This window comes from Macaca nemestrina, chromosome 17, assembly GCF_043159975.1.
Source record: "Macaca nemestrina isolate mMacNem1 chromosome 17, mMacNem.hap1, whole genome shotgun sequence".
NCBI classification, from domain to species: Eukaryota; Metazoa; Chordata; class Mammalia; order Primates; family Cercopithecidae; genus Macaca; species Macaca nemestrina.
Genome location: NC_092141.1, coordinates 46,062,970 through 46,085,556, shown reverse-complemented (window position 1 = coordinate 46,085,556; position 22,587 = coordinate 46,062,970). Strand labels below are relative to the sequence as shown.

Below are 22,587 nucleotides of genomic sequence, written 5' to 3'. Positions count from 1 at the left end.
AGTTGTACTGACTCCTAGTCCTAGTTTCCTGCTCTGTTCTAGAAATTATATTCCTTACTAGAAATCTCCACATATTTTCATGAAAGTATATAAATCTCTGTGCCTGTATCAGTGAGCATGCATGTAAATGTCTACGTGTCTATCTGCAAGTATTTGTAAAGCATATCAATGGGCGTTTATGGCCTTCCTGCTTGAGAAACCTCTAGGTAATCCAGTTCTCTATGTCAGCACCGGCAGCGAAGTCAGAACTCTGAGTGAATTATTAACAAGCAGAATTAGCCCTTTCTCCAATTAGCTCTATTCCTGGGTCTTCAGAAACTGGGGCAAAATAATCAGGGTGGAATCAGAGTCTCTCAGGGTCAAACTTGGTTCCAGCTGCGTGCAGTGAAAGCAACTAGAGGCAGAGCTATCAAGGGCTGTGACAGATGAGCAGTGGTCTGTCTGCAATGAGCATGTGCTCAAGCTAACATGGATACCATCTTGGTCTTCAGTCTAATCATTGCATCCTATGATGCCAACAAGAAAGGTAAGTAATTCTCTAGCCTAATCTCCTGGAAAATACAGAGAGAGGCCTAGAAAGAGTTTGGGGGTCTCTTCCACCAGATAGAGATGTAGCTGATATCCAGCAAGCAATACTATCCAGAGGTAATCCTGTGTTATCCACTCGCCTCTAAGGACTGCAACTTATTCATTCCAGAGAGATAGCTGTCTGTTTCATGATGAGAGGTCTTAAGAGAATGTGATCCATTCTTATGTCTTGTTCATGTAATTAACATTAAAAGTTCTTTCACTGTTGGATGGCTTTCTTTAGAGTTTCCGTGTTGTTACCACCCAAGATTCCCAAATTCATAACTTGTTGCCTTTTTTAAGTTGGTACATGTAAATAACTAGATGGTGATATTCTTGGGTGGGGAGAGCTGAGGGAAAGCGTGGTGTTGGGTGGAATGGCATCATTTGCTGCTCTTTGGTAACTGCTTATTTAAAACATGACTTTTCAAAGTTTCGTAAACATTTCATCTCTAAAATTAGCAAATCAAGGCTGGGCGCGGTGGCTCATGCCTGTAATCCCAGCACTCTGGGAGGCTGAGATTGGCGGATCACTTGAGGCCAGGAGTTCAAGACCAGCCTGGTCAACATGCCGAAATCCTATCTCTACTAAAAGTGCAAAAATTAGCCAGGCATGGTGGCATGCACCTGTAATCTCAGCTACTCGGGTGGCTGAGGCACAGGAATCACTTGAACCTGGGAGGTAAGGTTGCAGTGAGCTAAGCTCGTACCTCTGCACTCCAGCCTAGGTAACAGAATGAGACTCTGTCTCAAAAAAATAAAAAATTAAAAAAATAAAATAAAATTAGCTAATCAGAATTCAGACCAAATGGGCAGCAGTAACAAATTTGACAAATTATAAAAATGTCACAACCCTTTGAATTATGTGCCAAAAAGCATAAATAACTAAGACCTATGGTTCTGTGGAAACCTATAGAGATACCAAGGTCAGACAATATAAATATCCAAAAGCTTTATTTAATACAAGAAAGCAGATAGAATAGGAGGGAGAAGAGAAAATAAGCAGTGTTTAAGGAAATGGGTTGGTTAGTCTTTCATTAACTTAGCAAGTTTTCTTAACTCTATTTCACCTTTCTTTGTCCTAAGGGTAATAGATTGGTACTCAGTATTCTTTATACTAGGTCAAATACTACTGTGTATGTATTTGGCTGTGTGTTCTTTTTTGAGGGCCGGGTGTGGTGGTTCACGCCTGTAATCCTAGCACTTTGGGAGGTCAAGGCAGGCAGATCACCTGAGGTCAGGAGTTTGAGACCAGCATAGCCAAAATGGCGAAACCCCATCTCTACTAAAAATACAAAAATCAGCTGGGCATGGTGGCACATGCCCGTAATCCCAGCTACTCGGGAGGCCGAGGCAGAAGAATCCCTTGAACCCAGGAGGTGGAGGTTGCAATGAGCAGGGAATCATGTCACTGCACTCCATCCTGGGCGACAGAGCGAGACTCCGTCTCAATAAATAAATAAATAAAAGCAAAGTCTTTTTAGAGAGTGTTTGATCTCCCAAGTTGCAAGTTTTATGAGCAGGAACTGCATTCTTTCATATCTTCTCCTCCATTGCCCAGAATTCTAAAAAGAAAGTACCAGTAAATTCTGATTTTCCCCAACTCTCCCCCCGTTCCCCTCCTCCCGCTCTGCTCACCCCTAGACCTGAGAGATAGCAGTTGCCAAGTGGAACAGCTGCCTGGGCTCTTCCCAAAGGACGTGAGAAGCATCAGAGAATTGCAAATGCAAGGTAGGGAATGGGTCCTTTCTGGAAAATGATATTGCCATTCCAAAAAATTTTTACCTTTAAAAGATGTCTCATCTTCCTGCTTCCTAGCCCATCTCTCAAATATCCTATTTTAAGGATATGTATCCTCCCAAGAGGCTTTCTGGAAACCAATCTTTAAATTAACTGTCATTACCTAAGGCATGCCTATATTACTTAAACGGATGGAGATGAAAAAAGAGAAGGAGGCAGCACCTACTCCTCTCTGCATTAAAGAAAATCTATGAGTATCTCTTTTTTTTTTTTTTTTTTTTTTTTTTTTTTTTTTGAGGCAGAGTCTCGCTCTGTCGCCCAGGCTGGAGTGCAGTGGCCTGATCTCAGCTCACTGCAAGCTCCGCCTCCCGGGTTTACGCCATTCTCCTGCCTCAGCCTCCGGAGTAGCTCGGACTACAGGCACCCGCCACCTCACCCGGCTAGTTTTTTGTATTTCTTAGTAGAGATGGGGTTTCACAGCGTTAGCCAGGATGGTCTCGATCTCCTGACCTCGTGATCCGCCCGTCTCGGCCTCCCAAAGTGCTGGGATTACAGGCTTGAGCCACCGCGCCCGGCCAAAAAAAATCTATGAGTATTTCTCTGTGCTGAATTTACTGCTGTCACCAACCTTCATGGGAACCATGGAAGGAAGAAAGGCAGGACTTGTATATTAGTACTATGAACACATACTAAAGAAGAAGTTAACTAAAAGGAGGAGAAAGTATAGCAGTGGAATTTAACAGGAGTCATGAATGGAAGTGGGTCAGCTTGGCACTATTCAGATTAAAAACCAGCTTCGGCCAGGCATGGTGGCTCATGCCTGTAATCCCAACACTTTGGGAGGCCAAGGCAGGTGGATCACTTGAGGTCAGGAGTTTGAGACCAGCCTGACCAACACAGTGAAACCCCATCTCTACTAAAGATACCAAAATTAGCTGGGTGTAGTGGTGCACGCCTGTAACCCCAGCTACCTGGGAGGCTGAGGCAGGAGAATCACTTGAACCAGGGAGGTGGAGGTTGCAGTCAGCTGAGATCACGCCATTGCACTCCAGCCTGAGCAACAAGAACAAAACTCCGAGCAACAAGAGCAAAACTCCAAGATCGTGCCATTGCACTCCAGCCAGGGCAACAAGAGCAAAAGCTCCAAGGTCGGGTGTGGTGGCTCACGTCTGTAATCCCAGCACTTTGGGAGGCCAAGGTGGGAGGATTGCTTGGGCCCAGGAGCTCGAGACCAGCCTGGGCAACACAGCAAAACCTTGTCTTTTAAAAAATTAAAAAATTAGCCAAGCATAGTGGCATACACCTGTAGTCCCACAGTCTCAGCTACTCAGGAGGCTGAGGTGGGAGGATTGTTTGGAGATTGAGGGAGTTTGAGGCTAGATTGAGCCATGATTGCACCACTGCACTCCAGGTTGGGTGACAGAGGAAGGCCCTGTCTCATAAAAAACAACCAAACAAAAAACAAAACCAGCTCCATTTTTCTGTCTGACTCTTCTCCTTCCAGAAACTCACACAGAAACCAAAAGGACAACATTCATTCAAAATCAGACTATAACTACCTTGCAGTGCCTTGGCTCTGGCAGCAAAGTAAAAGTCAACCTTGTATATTTGGAGAGAAGGCCAAAGGTCAAGCATATTCTGAAGAACCTGAGAATCATTGCTGCTCCCCACAGAAACAGCTCTGCCTCCTCAAGCTGTCACCTAATTCCCACATCCAAGTTTCAGACTGGATCTCTACTAACAGGCAAAGGTGAGATTGGAAAAGAGGAAGGGGGCAGGCACCAACTTTTAGTTGACATCCTTGAAGGAAGCTGGAGCTCAGTAGCAGGAAAAGCTACAAGGAAATGAATTATCCTCGCCGTGGGCAAATCTATGTACTCTTTGCGAGTCAGTTTTATAATCTCTAAGATCCCTTCTAGCCCTGATATGCTGTGATTTTCATGTGATCTCCATTTCTGATGGGTCTTCTTTTGACGGTTTTTTAAAATTTCTTTTTTTCTTTTTTTTTTTTTTTTGAGATGGAGTCTCGCTGTATCGCCCAGGCTGGAGTGCAGCGGTGCAATCTCGGCTCACTGCAACCTCTGCCTCCCAGATTCAAGTGATTCTCCTGCCTCAGCCTCTTAAGTAGCTAGGATTACAGGTGTCTGCCACCATGGCTGGCTAATTTTTGTATTTTTAGTACAGACGGGATTTCACCATGTTGGCCAGGCTGGTCTTGATTTCCTGACCTCAAGTGATCTGCCTGCCTTGGCCTCCCAAACTGCTGGGATTACAAGCATGAGCCACCGTGCCTGGCTAGTTTGTTTTTTGTTTTTTGTTTTTTTTCCATTTTGAATGCACACAGTAAAATATTCAAACAGCATAGATTTATAGTGAAAAGTAAATCTCTCTCCTACTCCTGTCTCTCAATTCTCCAGTTCTCTATCCCTGATGGAACCACTACTATCTACTTATTATATTTCCTTTCAGAGATACTCTGAGAATGTATGAATGTGCGTATTTTAAAAACATAAATGGTAACATACCTTATACGTTGTTCTGCCCCTTGCTTTTGCTTGTTGTTGTTGTTTTGTTGTTGTTGTTTTGTTTTTTGTTGTTGTTGTTTTCTTTGGAGATGGAGCCTCACTCTGTCACCCAGGCTGGAGTGCAGTGGCGCGATTTCGTCTCACTGCAACCTCTACCTCCCAGATTCACGTGATTCTCCTGTCTCAGCTTCCCAATTAGCTGGGATTACAGGTGCCCGCCACCACACCCAGTTAATTTTTGTATTTTTAGTAGAGACAGGGTTTCACCATGTTGGCCAGGCTAGTGTTGAACTCCTGACTTCAAGTGATTCACCCACCTCAGCCTCCCAAAGTGCTAGGATTACAAGCGTTAGCCACTGCGCCCAGCCAAGTTCCTTGCTTTTCCATTTAATAATACATCTTATAGGTCGTTCCATTTCAATATGTATATATTTACCCCATACTTTTTAAAAATATTTGCCTCATTCTTTTTTTTTTTTTTTTTTTTTTGAGATGGAGTCTTGCTCTGTTGCCCAAGCTGGAGTACAGTGGCGCGATCCTGGCTCACTGCAAGCTCCGCCTCCTGGGTTCACGCCATTCTCCTGCCTCAGCCTCCCGAGTAGCTGGAACTATAGGCGCCCGCCACCGCGCCCGGCTCATTTTTTGTATTTTTAGTAGAGACGGGGTTTCACCATGGTCTCGATCTCCTGACCTTGTGATCCGCCCGCCTCGGCCTCCCAAAGTGCTGGGATTACAGGCGTGAGCCACCGCGCCCGGCAGCCTCATTCTTTTATGTACAAATTAATGTACAAATAATAACAGTTGTACATGATCCCATAGTATGTCTCTTCTATATTCTTTTATTTATTTATTTTTTTGAGACGGAGTCTTCCTCTGTTGCCCAGGCTGGAGTGCAGTGGTGCGATCTCGGCTCACTGCAAACTCTGCCTCCCGGGTTCATGCCATTCTCCTGCCTCAGCCTCCTGAGTAGCTGGGACTACAGGCATCCGCCACCACACCCGGTTAATTTTTTGTATTTTTGGTAGAGATGGGGTTTCACCCTGTTAGTCAGGATGGTCTTGATCTCCTGACCTCATGATCTACCTGCCTCAGCCTCCCAAAGTGCTGGGATTACAGGTGTAAGCCACTGTGCCCAGCCATGTCTCTTCTATATTCTACTAGCTCCCTATTGATATATATTTTGGTTGTTTCCAATCTTTTGCAAATACAAACAATGCTGCAAACAATGACCGTATAAATTCTTCTTTTTTCTTTTAATAAATTATTTTCCCCTCTTTCACTATTACTCAGGATCTATATATATTCTTCTTGTATACCTGTAATTTATCAATAAGATAAATTCCAAGAAGCAGGATTGCTGCATCAAAGGTTGACAGTTATTGCTAAATTACCCTCCCTAGAGGTTGGTTCCATTGTGCATACCCACCCTGGGTGAGAATGCCTATTCCCCCACAGCTGCTAGGCAGTGGTTCTTAACCTCAGCCTGAAGTTTCTCTGCTTCAGCCCTCCTTTCCTTTTCTCACCCATTATTTTTGTCATATAGTTTTTTTTTGTTTGTTTTTTGTTTTTTTTTTTAGTGTAGCCAGTTCCTCTTTATAAACTGGCAATCCCCTAGATGCTATTGCTACATTACTGGAAAATAAAATAAAACTTGACATTTTTAGAGAAATAGGGGCTCCACAAGCAGAATAATGGCAAAAACTTTAAACAGCAGACTAAAACTGGGAAATAAGTGGATAGGCTCTCAGGATGTGACTTAGGTACAGTAAATTATATATGCTAACATGACCTGAATGTTTCACTCACTTTATGATATTTTCTAAAATTCCACAGTGAAAAATCATGTGAAAAACCCCACTGCTCCCCCCCTTTTTTTTTTGAGATGGAGTTTTGCTCTTGTCGCCCAGGCTGGAGTGCAATGACACGATCTCAACTCACTGCAACCTCCGCCTCCCAGGTTCAAGTGATTCTCCTGCCTCAGCCTCCCGAGTAGCTGGGATTACAGGCGCCCGCTACCTCACCCAGCTAATTTCTTTCTTTTTTTTTTTTTTTTTTTTGTATTTTTAGTAGAGATGGTGTTTCATCACGTTGGCCAGGCTGGTCTCGAACTCCTGACCTCAGGTGACCCACCTGCCTAGGCCTCCCAAAGTGCTGGGATTACAGGCATGAGCCACCATGCCCAGCCAGAAAACTCTTAAAAACTCAAAAGCATCAGGTGCGGTGGCTCACGCCTGTAATCCCAGCACTTTGGGAGGCCGAGGCAGGTGGATCACGAGGTCAAGAGATCAAGACCATCCTGGCCAACATGGTAAAACCCCATCTCTACTAAAAATACAAAAATTAGCTGGGTGTGGTGGCGTGTGCCTATAGTCCCAGCTACTCGGGAGGCTGAGACAGAATAGCTTGAACCCAGGAGGTGGAGGTTGCAGTGAGCTGAGATCACGACACTGCAGTCCGGCCTGGCGACAGAGCTAGACTCTGTCTCAAAAAACAAAACAAAACAAAACAAAATTTAAAAATTAGCCGGGCATGGAGGCACGCGCCTGTAATCCCAGCTACTCGGGAGGCTGAGACAGAAAAATGACTGAACCCAGGAGGCGGAGGTTGCAGTGAACCGAGATCGAGCCACTGCATTCCAGCCTGGGCGACAGAGCGAGACACCCTCTCAAAAAATAAACAAGCTCAAAAGACTCTGCCAGGGTTTTGAACTTTCAACATTAATGCAAATTAATTAAATCAAATTGTTTCCTTCTTAACATATGACAACTTGCTGTCCATGGCAGCTGTAATGGGGAATAGTGGACTTAAGTCATTTGGGAGTTTGGAGCACTCTGGGTGGAGTGAATATAGTGCTAGGCATTGTGGGACTTGAGGCAACTAAGGACAGTAGCTCTTAGAAACTGGGACAAGGAAAACTGAGAGGTTAAGGGAGAGGAGAGATGCCAAAGATCAACCTGACCTAATTCAAAAATTTGCATTTGGCTAGCCTCCCAGAGAAAAAGAAACTCTTCCCCTTCCTTCATAACATAGTAGTTGTTTCCCACATCTAGAATTTCAGCTAATACTCTGTACTATTTGAACTATGCAAAAAGATCAAATGAATATTTGTAGATTAGTTTGGGGACCTAATCATCACTCATGATACATTTTTATGAAACCATAATGATGAATCCCGAACAACCTATTTATTTATGTGAGACAGAGTCTTGCTTTGTCCCCCAGGCTAGAGTACAGTGGTGTGATCTCGATTCACCGCAACCTCCACCTCCCAGGTTCAAGCAATTCTCACGCCTCAGCCTCTCAAGCAGCTGGGATTACAGGCCTGCACCACTACGCCCAGCGAATTTTTTGTATTTTTAGTAGAGATGGGGTTTTGCCATGTTGGCCAGGCTGGTCTCAAGCTCCTGTCCTCAAGTGATCTGCCCACCTCAGCTCCCAAAGTGCTGGGATTATAGGCGTGAGCCACCTCACTTGGCCCAAAACAACGAATTTATGAATGAATTTTTGAAACATAATCCCTTCTACAAGTTTGAAACTTCCTATTCTGAATGTAAATCTCCACTCAGTACCAGGATGTGATAAACCTCAAACAGGGTAGAAATAAAAATTAGAGCTGGGCGTGGTGTCTCATGCCTGTAATTCCAGCACTTTGGGAGCCTGAGGCAGGGACACGAGGTCAGGAGCTCGAGACCATCCTGGCCAACATAGTGAAACACCGTCTCTACTAAAAATACAAAAATTAGCCAGGTGTGGTGGTGTGTGCCCGTTGTCCCAGACAGTCTGCACAGAAGGATGTCCTGGAAACGGTCAGAAGACAGTTCATGAAAATGTCCTTAGGTAAAATAGAAATTTGAAACTGTAAGGGTGAGAATGTTCTGCAATACAAATGGTCATCAGAAGATGTGGGTCAACATGGAATGTAGAAAAAGGTAAATGGAGACTATTTGTTATTATTTATGAAATTTGGAAAAGGAAAAGGCCGCTATTACCAATATTTCAAAATTTCCTTCTGGTGGAGAAAGAAGACTCATTAGGTCATCTTTTTCCTCCTCTTTCAATCATAATATCATTCAGTTTGCAAAGTGTTTATACACATGCTTTCTCATTTTTATTTATTTCTGATCTTCACAACACCCCTGTGAAATAGGTAGACCAAGTATTATTTTACTATTGCCATCTTACAGATTTAAAAAAACAAATCATGGAGAACTTGTGGTGACTTGTCCAAAGTGAGATTTGTTTATTTTTATCTAATCTGACACATAAATCTAATCTGACACATAAGTTATCACTTCAAAGCACTGACTAGCACTATGCTGAAAATGTTCTTGTTTTTCCTTTTGAACCTCTTGACTTTATGTCTGTCTCTGCCAATGTCTGCCAACACTGTCTTCCTGATTAAACTGGAATCAGCATTACTTCTTCCCCTATAATTTCATATACAGTGCCTGGTACTATAGCCACTGGCCTCTGAGGTAAAGAACTATCATTTTCTCATGGACTTAAGACACGGAAGAGTAATTTAGAAAAGTCAAGTAGAATTTATAGACCTTAATTTAATATGCAATGATATGAGACCACTAAAAATAGAACAGAAACCACACTGTCTGAATTGGATTAGGTCAATTCTGGAGACGAGTGAGGTTATTTCCGGTCTCTGGCTAGACTCTATCCACCTCCCATCACTTCCACTGCTGGTGTGAATCACATCATCTCTCATCTGGACTTTTGCAATGGCCTCCTAACAGGCTACCCTGCTTCTACCCTTGCCCACTGCTAACCCATTCCCAACACAGTAGCCCAGAGATCCTTTGAAAGCAAGGCCAGTCCAGGCACGGTGGCTCACGCCTGTAATCCCAGCACTTTGGGAGGCCGAGGTGGGTGTATCACTTGAGGTCAGGAGTTTAAGACCAGCCTGGCCAACATGGTGAAACCCCATCTCTACCAAAAAATACAAAAATTAGCCAGGTGTGATGGTGCGCACCTGTAGTCTCAGCTACTTGGGAGGCTGAGGCACGAGAATCACTTTAACCTGGGAGGCAGAGGTTGCAGTGAGCCGAGATCATGCCACTGCACTCCAGTCTGGGTGACAGAGGGGGACCCTATCTCAAAAAAAAAAAAAAATGCTGAATGAATGAAATCAAGGAGTGCATGAAGCTGGGTGGTTTTTCCTTCTTCCAGCTCCTCCTGCTTTCCCCAGTCCCCTCTCAGAGTAGTTGATCGAGATTCTACTAGACACACTTGCAGCAGTCATTAAGGCTAACTGTGATATTTCATGTTCTTCCTTGGACTTTAGAGCCATCTCTTTTTAAAGAAGGAAACCGTCAGCAGTTTTTAACGGCCTTCATCTTTATTATTATTGTGGCCTAAATAATGATAGGCAATGATATCATTGGTATCACTCCTTCACTCTGATCCTGTGTTAGTCAAAAGTCCCATGGGCATTTAATCCATATCTCTTATTAGTATTGCTACCCTCATTTACTCTTGGCATTATTTTGTGCTCACACCCTAAACCTATGGACAGACAGGTTAATGGGACCACAATTGGAAGCTGGGTAGGGTTTTATCAGATTCAAAGGCAGGATGAAGTTTTCCCCTAAAGTTTCATCTTTTCTACTTTGTTTTATAGCTTTTTTACCAGGGATCTCACAATGTAAAGTCTATGCAGTGATGGGGGCTTCATCAGAGACTTTTTCCACCACTACCCCTTCTATAACTCCTGGGAATAAAGAAGAGAAAACTACAAGTACTGGTAATTTTTCTAGCTTTGAAATGACAAACTACAGAATAAGTAGGAGTAAAAAAAGAACAGAAAAAGAAACATTTTTAGCCCCAATGTTAGTCTGGATCTACTGATATGTTTTCTTAAGGTTGAGAAGTTACTGACTGTACGTTGAAAAATCATTCGATTTTTTTATTTAAAAAAAATTAGCTTCTCTAGGCCAGGCGCTGTGGCTCATGTCTGTAATCCTAGCACTTTGGGAGGCCGAGGTGGGTGGATCACCTGAGGTCAGGGGTTCAAGACCAGCCTGACCAATATGGTGAAACCCCGTCTCTACTAAAAATACAAACATTAGCCAGACGTGGTGGCACAGGCCTGTAATCCCAGCTACACGGAAGGCTGAGGCAGGACAACTGCTTGAACCCAGGAGGCGGAGGTTGCAGTGAGCCAAGATTGTCCCACTGCACTCTAGCCTGGGCGACAGAGTGAGACTTTGTCTCAAAACAACAACAACAACAATAAAATTAGCTTCTCTATAAAGAAGGTCCCAGAAATGTTTGTAATTTGACACCATCAATGATCGTTTATCTCCACGCAAATGAGCTCACCCTGTAGCCAGAATTAGGGACAGAAAAAACTGTATTTCTGTAGTAGGTAATTCTAGCCGCTGTATGTATAGATGGACAATATTTAAACACTAAGCAATTATAAGAGTAATGACACCAACCAAGTGCTTTTCTTTCTTTTCTTTTTTTTGAGACAGGGTCTTGTGTTGCCCAGACTGAAGTGCAGTGGTGCAGATACGGCTCACTGCAGCCTCGACCTCTGGGGGTCAAGTGATCCCCCCACCTCAGCCTCCTGAGTAGCTGTGACTACAGGTGCGTGCCACCATGTTCAGCTAATTTTTAAATTTTTGTAGAGACAGGGTCTCACCACATTGTCCAAGCTGGACTCAGACTCCTGGGCTCAAGCGATCCTACCGCCTCAGCCTCCCAAACTGCTGGGATTACAGGCATTACCCACCACGCCCATCCCCAAGAGCATGTATTTGTTTCGATATGGAGTCTCACTCAGTCACCCAGGCTGGAGTGCAGTGGTGTGATCTCGGCTCACCACAACCTCCACCTCCTGGGTTCAAGCGATTCTCCTGCCTCAGCCTCCTGAGTAGCTGAGACTACAGGCATGCACCACCATGCCCGGCTAATTTTTGTATTTTTAGCGAGACAAGGTTTCACTATGTTGGCCAGGCTGGTCTCGAACTCCTGACTTTGTGATCCGCCTGCCTCAGCCTCCCAAAGTGCTGGGATTACAGGCGTGAGCCACTGCACCCAGCCTCCAAGAGCATCTTTTCATCTTCACTGTTTTTTTGGTTTTTGTTTTTTAAGATGGAGTCTCATTCTGTACCTTAGGCTGGAGAGCAGTAGCACAGTCTCAGCTCACTACAACCTCTGCTTCCTGGATCCAATAAATTCTCCTGCCTTAGCCTCCTGAGTAGCTGGGACGACAGACACGCACCACCATGCCTGGCTAATTTTTGTATTTTTAGTAGAGATGGGTTCCACCATGTTGGCCAGGCTGGTCTCAAACTCCTGACCTCAAGTGATCCGCCCACCTCGGCCTCCCAAAGTGCTGGGATTACAGGTGTGAGCTTTCCTCACTATTTTTTTAGCAAGAATCCTCCTTAAATTGGCCAGGACTAAAATTCTGTAAGATTCCAATTTAGGTTACATCCTAGTTTCTACCAGGGGAAAAAATGTGATATTAGTAATAACAAGATGCATATTAGGACAAGGTGAGGTGGCTCACACCTGTAATTCCAGCACTTTGTGAGGCCAAGGCTGTAGGATCACTTCAGGCCAGGAGTTCAAGCTCAGTGGGAAATATAATGAGACTGTCTGTACAAAAAATTTTTAAAAATTAGCCGGGCATGGTGGCGTTCACCTGTGGTCTGAGCTACTCGGGAGGCTAAGGTGGGAGGATGGTTTGAGCCTGGGAGATTGAGGCTGACGTGAGCCGAGACTGTGCCACTGCATGCCAGTCTGAGCGACAGAATGAGAAAAAGATGCATATTAGCCATGTGCCGCCAGATTGAGCTTCTGACCCAGAAGCAGTGCTAATTTTCACATTTCTTCCTCTTATACCCCATGAAAGCCAGGAGAAACACAGGAAGGGCGATTTTCTAATCCCATAAAATGTGTCAGAGCAAAATGGTAGGAACCCTGATAAAGCTGACAATGAAAGAAGTTTAGAACTCCAGGTGTACCCAAGATTTTTCTTCCTGCAAGCAGTGTAAGAATCAGCCCTATGTGATTATGGAAAATCCCCAATTCCAGGGAAGGTGACTCACTGGGAAGAGGGTGCAAAAGAAGTTAGAGCAGAGCCCATGATGCTCAGCTCACCCCCACTCCCTCCAACCCTGAGTTTGAATTGGAAATTCTGCCTCTGCCTCTGGGTCTGGCTGGGCCTCTAATAGTCTTGTGAGCCAGAATAACTTCAGGTCAAAGGGTCAATCTCTTCCCTCTCTCAAATTTTCTTTTCTCCCTCTTCCACTCCCCTCTCTCCTTTAGACACAGATGAGAACCTAGAGAAGAGACAGAAATGGAGTACTGTGGTCAAAATTCTGATTGCTGTCACCCTGTTGCTCAGTGGAGTTGCCATTATAGTATTTGTAATTTTTGAAGTCCCATGCCCTGTAAGTTTGCTGTTGTATTGAATCCTTGAACTTGACCTATAAAGACTTTCTTCTGTTCCAGAGGCAGCTTGGCATAAGGAGAAAAGCAGACTTTGGAATTTGAGTAGATCTGCCACTCACACTCACTAGCTGAGTGGTTTGGGGAAAGTTGCTTGACTTTTCTAACCTCGGGGCCTCATGTGTAAAATAAGTCTCATGATATTTGCCTCTCATGCTAGTTATAAAGATTGAGATCCTGTGTGAAAGGCACCTGGCACATAGGTGCTCGCTAAATGCAAGTTCCTTTCCTCTGCTGTACTTAGACATTTGCTAGGAAGGATAGGTCCATAGGACTGAATATTTTATTTAGAAGAGATGACTTCCTTTAAGTTGCCCAACATGAGGTTTGGAAGAAAACCAAATGCTTAGCAGCCACTTGATATTAATACCAGTCATTTTCTCCCTTCAGTGTCAATGCCTAGGAGCCAGGGAGCTGTGCCAATGCCAGCGGTTGTGGAGATGGCAAAGGAAGGGAGGCCAGCCACCTGGGACAGCTGAATTCAAGCTTGACTCTCAGCCTCAGAAGGAAAGTGTTCTCTGTGTGGTTTATGTCATTTGCTTAAAGAAGGTGGGGTAGAGGCTGGGCGTGGTGGCTCACGCCTGTAATCCCAGCGCTTTGAGAGGCCGAAGCAGGTGGATCACCTGAGGTGATTGAGACCAGCCTGACCAACATGATGAAACGTCTCTACCAAAAATACAAAAATTAGCCAGGCATGGTGGCACATGCCTGTAGTCCCAGCTACTCGGGAGGCTGAGGCAGGAGAATCACTTGAACCTGGGAGGCGGAGATTGCAGTGAGCCGAGATTGTGCCACTGCACTCCAGCCTGGGCAACAGAGTAAGACTCTGTCTCAAAAAAAAAAAAAAAAAAAAAAAAAAAAAGAGAAAAAGAAAAGAAAATGGGGTTAATATATAAGTGATAGGAGATTCGCCCCTAAGAAGACTGTGAAAAATATATATTTTTAATGTGCTAGGAACAGGGAGCTGCTTCAGTTATGAAGCAAATGTGGGCAATCCTTCTTATATCAGGAAATAGGTAGGATTTTATACTACTGTTTTCCTAACATCAGTCCAGCCATAATACAATAGGGTGCTTATTGAATACACATACCTCTGGGCCCCATATAAACTGAATCAGATGATTTAGATTGGAGCCAAGAATCTTTTAAGATTTTTAAGGCCAGGCCTGATTTATCATGCCTGCAATCCCAGTGCTTTGGGAGGCAGAGGCAGGAAACTTGCTGGAGTCCAGGAGTTTGAGACAAGCCTAGGCAACATAGCGAGACACTGTCTCTATAATAAAAAAAAAAAATATATATATATATATACACACACACACACACACACACACACACACACGTGTATATATACATGTATATATAACAACAAAAAACATGTGTATATATATGTGTGTGTGTGTGTGTGTGTATAGCCAGCTGGGCCGGGCACGGTGGCTCACGCCTGTAATTCCAACACTTTGGGAGGCCAAGGCAGGTGGATCACGAGGTCAAGAGATCGAGACCATACTAGCCAACATGGTGAAACCCTGTCTCTACTAAAAATACAAAAATTAGCTGGGCATGGTGGCACGCACCCGTAGTCCCAAGCTACTCGGGAGGCTGAGGCAGGAGAATTGCTTGAACCCAGGAGACGGAGGTTGCGGTGAGCCGGGATTGTGCCACTGCACTCCAGCCTGGGTGACAGAAAAAGACTCCATCTCAAAAAAAGGAAAAAAAGAAAAAAAAAGAAAAAAAAAAGCCAGCTGGTAGTACGTGCCTGTAGCCCTAGCTTCTTGGGAGGCTGAGGTGGGAGGGGATCACTTGGGCTCAGGAGCTGAAGTCTGCAGTGAGCTATGATTGAGCCACTGCACTCCAGCCTGGGAAAGAGAGTGAGACCCTGCCTCAAAAACAAAAGAACATTATCATTTCTCCTGAGCATTGGAAGAAATAGGCCTGAAGGAAAGTACAAAGTCTAGTTCAGAATTAGAATTAGAGATAACCATGGAGCTGCAACTATGATTGAACTTCTATGAACATAATAAGCTACTATATGATAAAGGAATAAAAATAGGGCCAGGCGCGGTAGCTCACGCCTGTAATCCCAGCACTTTGGGAGGCCAAGGTGGGCAGATCATGAGGTCAGGAGTTCGAGACCAGCCTGACCAACATGGTGAAACTCCGTCTCAACTAAAAATACGAAAAATTAGCCGGATGTGGTGGCACATGCCAGTAATCCCAGCTACTCAGGAGGCTGAGGCAGGATAATCGCTTGAACCTGGGAGGCAGAGGCTGCGGTGAGCTGAGATCACACCACTGCACTGCAGCTTGGGTGACAGAGCGAGACTCCAACTCAAAAAAAAAATAAAATAGTACTAAGATAGCAATTTTATATACATTATCTCATTTGAGCCTTACATAAATCCTGGAAAGTAGCCAGGGCAAGCATCTACATTTCACTCATACTTAAGCTGAGGCTTTAAGAGGTTATGTGACTTCCCAAGGTTACACAGCTGGTAGAACAGAACTATGATCCAGATCTTTTAATTACTTTGCTAGTGGGTTATAGGTTCCAAGCAAGTATAGGTTCTCATACCTATGTGCACCTTGATCATACTTTCTCAGTGTAATTATTGATTAATGAAGAGGCAAAATGAAGTGCACTTGGAATTACATGGGGTTTTGTACTTAGCCAGCCCTTTTCTTGGTACATGAAGAACTATATACACTTGCATCCTTTTTTAACTTTCGTATTTCCTTTCAATCTCTAGGTTGGACGAGATGCTGCCAATTCATCAGACCCAAAGAAAGCTGCAGGGATCACTGTTATCCACCAGACATACTTCTAAAAAGTTCTGCTGTATCTCAAACACTGAATGATACTACACAGTCTTCTCCCTATTAATATGGGCACATTCTTGCCAATTTCACACTCATATCTTCAGCAGGGACATTACAATCAAACACCAATTCCTGGTTAATGAAGGGAGAGTGTGGGCTTAGCAGAGTTACCCTCATGCCTCTGTCTGAGCCACAACCTTCTGTAATTCACTTCACACATCCATCAATATGGATATCTTTCCATCCCCTCAGATGAGAACAAAAAGCGTTCCCTTCAAGCACTGTGAATGGACCTTATTGCTCTCTTTGACAGAAGACTCAAACACAGCCTCCAAGGAACAAGGCAGCTGTTAGTGGGACACAGCTTCCAACTCCTCTGTTATCTTCACAGCTGACTTCACGCTCATTGGTCCTCAACTAGCTTACAGTGGGACTCCTCATCTCCCTGGTTGACGTTCATAAGGTTTTGTAATTTAGCTTCTGGTACTACATGTACCTATCCACTGGTATTACATGTACCTATCCACACATTGCTGAAGGAAACTTGACCCTATGCATTCCAAATGTCTTCCTCATAAGTTATCCCCAAGGGGTTCAGGGACTACAGACCATTAGTAGCCAAGTGAAGTTTTCTGACGATCCAGAATTCCTAAGGTGGCTCTGATGTTATATCACACTTTAACAGAAAGCTGCATACCTTTTGGACAAGGATTCCAGAGCAAAATAATTATGATAATGCTGTTTCTCACAGAAGCATAGCTATGAGTCAAATCTAACCTGCTTAAATAAGAGTTCGGTGAGAAAGTGAAAGTGAAACCACCTGATCTTGAATCAATGTTCAGGTGAAAAAGGAAATGTCAGGAGGGATAAGACAGGGTGAGGCCCTGCTTCTTTTCCTAAGAGTCTGAAACCATTCCATTTCATTTTGGTGAAACGTGTCTGTTTCTAAGTAATTCCGTTTTCTTAGTTCTCTGGAAAACAAACAAACAAAACAAAACAAAACATAAAACTGTATCCTTCTTTCTTTCACTTCAAGTGCTGTCCAAAAAGTGATTATCAAAACAATACCAACAGGGGAAAATCTCACCCTAAGGCTCAATTTAATATTCAAGTCCAGTCTGAAAGAGACAACAGATACAAAGCATGGATAATGAGGACACGTTTCAAAGAAGCTCCGAAAAACCTCTAGGGTCGGGCGCGGTGGCTCACACCTGTAATCCCAGCACTTTGGGAGGCCAAGGTGGGTGGATCACCTGAGGTCAGGAGTTTGAGACCAGCCTGGCCAACATGCTGAAACCCCATCTCTATTAAACACACAAAAATTAGCCGGGCATGGTGGAGGGCACCTATAATCTCAGCTACTGGGGAGGGGGAGGCAGGAGAATCGCTTGAACCTAGGAGGTAGAGGTTGCAGTGAGCCGAGATCTTGCCACTGCACTCCAGCCTGGGCAACAAGAGCAAAACTCCATCTCAAAAAAAAAAAAAAAAAAAAAAAAAAAAAAAAAGGAACCTCTGTATTTCCATAGAGCACACCTTGAAAATATGATAGACAGGAAAGAACACTGAGGTTGGCATTTGGATGAATGAGTATATTATTTGCATCCTGCCACTGATCCACAATGTTGCCTCAAGTTTATTTTACCATCTGTGACTTAGTTTGACAATAAAATAGGAAGAAAAAAAAATGCCTGCTCTTCCCCAAGACCACTGGTGAAGATGATTAAAAACATTAAATGCTCAGAAGTTCTTGGTCCAGAACTAACGCCTACACGCATCCTCACCCTTCCCAGCCTCATCCACCACTGAATGTCCCTTAATCCTGAAACATGAGATTTCCCAGGAGATAAAACCTATGGCAAAATCTGCACTCATCAACTCCTCTAACTCTTCTTGGAGCCCGGGCACAGTGGCTCAAGCCTGTAATCCTAGCACTTTGGGAGACCGAGGTGGACAGATGGCTTGAGGCCAGGAGTTTGAGACCAGCCTGGACAACATGGTGAAACCCGTCTCTACTACTACTAAAAATACAAAAATTAGCCAGGCATGCTGGTGCGCACCTATAATCTCAGCTACTCCAGAGGCTGAGGCATGAGAATTGCTTGAACCTGAGATTGAACGACTGCACTCCAGCCTGGGTGACAGAGCGAGACTCTGTCTCAAAAAAAAAAAAAAAAAAAAAAAAGTATAATTTGGGTAACATTTGTACTGACTCTATAGAAATTCACAGACAGAATCAAAATTATTTTGCTTTGGGGACAATTTGTTTCCCCTGACAAAGCATAGACCCCTCAGAGGATTTTCTGACTCCCTAATCAGTTAATAACTTCGAGTCCTATATTCCCTTACTAGTGAAGATCTTTAAAAACAGAGATGGGAGAGAAGGCAGAGGAGAAAGGAGAACTCCTGTGTGGGCTTTGGGATGTGGACTTCAGTCTGCAGATCACTTCAGAGCTGGGCACCATTTCTAGTGTCACCATTATAGACCAAGTTACACACAACTTAATAAAACACTGTTTCTGTGGAAGTGCCAATTATTCCTGTGGAATTATTCACTGTTTCGTTTCTTTTTCTTTTTTTGAGATGGAGTTTTGCTCTGTTGCCCAGGCTGGAATGCAATGGCACAATCTCGGCTCACTGCAACCTCTGCTTCCTGGGTTCAAACTATTCTCGTGCCTCAGCCTCCCGAGTAGCTGGGATTACAGGCATGTGCCACCACACCCAGCTAATTTTTGTATTTTTAGTAGAGATGGGGTTTCACCATATTGGTCAGGCTAGTCTTGAACTCCTGACCTCAAGCGATCCACTCGCTTCGGCCTCCCAAAGTGCTGGGGTAAAAGCTGTTTCTATTGCAAGTTCTTTCTTATTAAGCTACCACACTGTTTTTATAATTATTAAAATATGTTCTCAGCTGGGCACAGTGGCTCACGCCTGTAATCCCAGTACTTTGAGAGGCCGAGGCGGGCGGATCACAAGGTTAGGAGATTGAGACCATCAAGGCTGACATGGTGACACTCCGTCTCTACTAAAAAAAAAAAAAAAAAAAGAAAGAAAAAGAAAAAAAATTAGCTGGCTGTGGTGGCGGGCGCCTATAGTCCCAGCTACTTGGGAGGCTGAGGCAGAAGAATGGCATGAACCCGGGAGGTGGAGCTTGCAGTGAGCCAAGATCATGCCACTGCACTCCAGCCTGGGCGACACAGCGAGACTCCATCTCAAAAAAAAAATAATAACAACAAAATAAAGTACATTCTCATTATAAAAACTTTTAGAAAATACTCAAAAGTATAAAGAATAAAAGTAATACTTAATCTCTCTTCCCAGAGATAATCATTAACACTGGTTAATATGTAATCAGTGGTTAATATATCTCTTTATGGACATTATAAATATATATACACAGATAATAAAAAGACACATACAAAACTTCATATTCTTCACACCGCTTTAAATCTGTTTCGTTGGCTGGGTGCGGTGGCCTATGCCTGTAATCCCTGCACTTTGAGAGGCCAAGGTGGGTGGATCACTTGAGTCAGGAGTTTGAGACCAGCCTGGTCAAAATAGTGAAACACCATCTTTACTAAAAATACAAAAAATGAGTTGGGCATGGTGGCAGGCACCTGTAATCCCAGCTACTCGGGAGGCTAAGGCAGGAGAATCGCTTGAATGCAGGAGGCAGAGGTTGTGGTGAACTGAGATTGTGTCACTGCACTCTAGCCTGGGTGACAAAGCCAGACTCTATCTCAAAAAAACAACAACAACAACAACAACAACAAAAAACCTGTCTCTTCTTGGCTAATATGTTACTACTACATTTCCAGAAGTTGTGTTTATTTTCAAGTTTTAGAGGTGACTAGAAGCTGTTCCACCTTTTTAAAAATTTTTATTTTTTGAGATGGAGTTTCATTCTTGTGGCCCAGGCTGGAGTGCAATGGCATGATCTTGGCTCACCGCAACCTCTGCCTGCCGGGTTAAAGCAATTCTCCTGCCTCAGCTTCCCAAGTAGCTGGGATTACAGGTGCACACCCCCACACTCGGCTAATTTTTGTATTTTTAGTAGAGATGAGGTTTCACCATGTTGGTCAGGCTGGTCTCGAATTCCCAACCTCAGGTGATCTGCCCACCTCGGCTTCCCCAAGTGCTGGGATTACAGGCGTGAGCCACCGCGCCCTAAGAGTCAATGTCACCCCAATACTTTTTGATAGGCCCCAAAATTAAGATAGGTAGTTGTGTAGGGCAAAGAGGTACATTCACAAAAACCTCCAATTTAAACTTTTTAAGTTATTGCTGAATGACATTAAGTAAACAGCCATATTTGCATGTATATTAAAAGCATTACTTTGTTAAACAGAAACAGTTAAAATATACAACAGCCAGGCGTGGTAGCTCACGCCTGCAATCCCAGCACTTTGGGAAGCCGAGTTGGGTGGATCATCTGAGGTCAGGAGTTTGAGACCTGCCTGGACAACATGGTGAAACCCCGTCTCTACCAAAAATAAAAAATTAGCCAGGTGTGGTGGTGTGCGCCTGTAATCCCAGCTACTCGGGAAGCTGAGGCAGGAGAATCCCTTGAACCCGGGAGGTAGAGGTTGCAGTGAGCTGAGATGGCACCACTGCACTCCAGTCTGGGTGACAGAGTGAGACTCCATCTCAAAAAAAAAAAAAAAAAAAAAGATAAATATAAATAAAATATAGAACATATTGTATATCTCTGTTTTGCCATTTCTTCATTTTTTAGATAAACCTGTAATCTAAAAAATCAAAGTGACCTGGGACTTTGGATCTCTGAAAGGCCTGAACAAGCCATTAACATCCTTCCTTTTCTGTATTCCCAGGCTAGTGCAACAGTGGTTTCAGGGATGGTACTGGCCTTAACCATTATTTCCTCATATTTCCTACCCTCTCCTACTAATATTTTAGATGCTTTCTTTTTTTTTTTTTTTTTTGAGACGGAGTCTCACGCTGTTGCCCAGGCTGGAGTGCAGTGGCGCGATCTCGGCTCACTGCAAGCTCCGCCTCCCGGGTTCCCGCAATTCTCCTGCCTCAGCCTCCTGAGTAGCTGGGACTACAGGCGCCCGCCACGGCGCCCGGCTAATTTTTTGTATTTTTAGTAGAGACGGGGTTTCACTGTGGTCTCGATCTCCTGACCTTGTGATCCGCCCGCCTCGGCCTCCCAAAGTGCTGGGATTACAGGCTTGAGCCACCGCGCCCGGCCAATATTTTAGATGCTTTCTAATCACTGTCCAGCAGATTCTGACCTAGAGCACTTTTCCTATGTCTATATCCATAACTGTCCATTTTCCAAGGAAGAGTTGCTGCATGTACTTATGACTAAAGGCCAGAAGAAATCCTTTTATTTTTTGTTTCCCCTGGACAGGCTGAGAGTCCTATGATCCCTTCCTTCCCAACCCACTGATACTCCATTCCCACTCTCAAAAAGTATTCCATTTTCTGAGTTGACACAATGGCCTTCAGGTTGCCTTGAATTATTTATCTTCTTTTTAAAATTATTATTATACTTTAAGTCCTAGGGTACATGTGCACAACCTCCAGGTTTGTTACATATGTATACATGTGCCATGTTGGTGTGCTGCACCCATTAACTCGTCATTTACATTAGGTATATCTCCTAATGCTATCCCTCCCCCAGTCCCTCACCCCACGACAGGCCCTGGTGTGTGATGTTCCCCACCCTGTGTCCAAGTGTTCTCATTGTTCAATTTCCACCTATGAGTGAGAACATGCAGTGTTTGGTTTTCTGTCCTTGCGATAGTTTACTCAGAATGATGGTTTCCAGCTTCATCCATGTCCCTACAAAGGACATGAAATCATCCATTTTTATGGCTGCATAGTATTCCACAGTGTATATGTGCCACATTTTCTTAATCCAGTCAATTACTTATCTTCTTATATGTATTTACTGGTTCTTCTGCTTGAAGACTAGTATCTACGTTAATTTGTATATCTGTGTATTACTTTGTATCAACAAAGCACCATGTTGATAGTAGATACTAAAAATATTTGTTGATAATGTCACACCGCCAAATGGATAAGCTAAGGGTAGCATAACTGACTTTTTAGAAGAGAATGAAGTAAGCTTTATTTTTACATCAAAGTTGCTATCAGTTACCAGGGAGATGCAAAACTGTAAAAGGTCATACTATAATTGTTGCTAACACTTGAATTCATCTCCTTAGACTTATTTTCCCTCATATTTCATTATCTGTTCCTTTTTCTCTTCCTCTTCATTATTACAACACTTTTCTTTTGTCTTTCCTTATTCAATGATCTGACTTGTCAGTGATCAAATTCTAAAAATTTCCCTTAATCTGAACTTCTAGTGAACTTGGATCCATGTTTATACTGAAATTTCAGATCCAAAAAGTTTTTCCTTTGCCTCACTCTCCTTCAATTGGTGCAGTGTAGCAACAGGTGCACCTTGGACTGTAATTGAGGAACTTTCATTGGA

At 43.7% G+C, this 22,587-nt stretch overlaps 2 protein-coding genes across 5 annotated transcripts in view; one reads left to right on the top strand and one right to left on the bottom strand.

Annotated features, from left to right (window-relative positions):
• The window catches only part of LOC105476887 (acetyl-CoA carboxylase alpha), a 330,276-nt gene that overhangs the window by 293,654 nt on the left and 14,035 nt on the right, over window positions 1–22,587 (bottom strand). The gene's annotated exons all lie outside the window — the stretch shown is intronic.
• Window positions 469–13,786, top strand: C17H17orf78 (chromosome 17 C17orf78 homolog). The gene is made up of 4 exons (XM_071082790.1): window positions 469–526; window positions 2,212–2,298; window positions 3,812–4,057; window positions 13,698–13,786. Exons 1-4 carry the CDS (start codon window positions 469–471, stop codon window positions 13,784–13,786), a joined length of 480 nt encoding a protein of 159 aa, XP_070938891.1.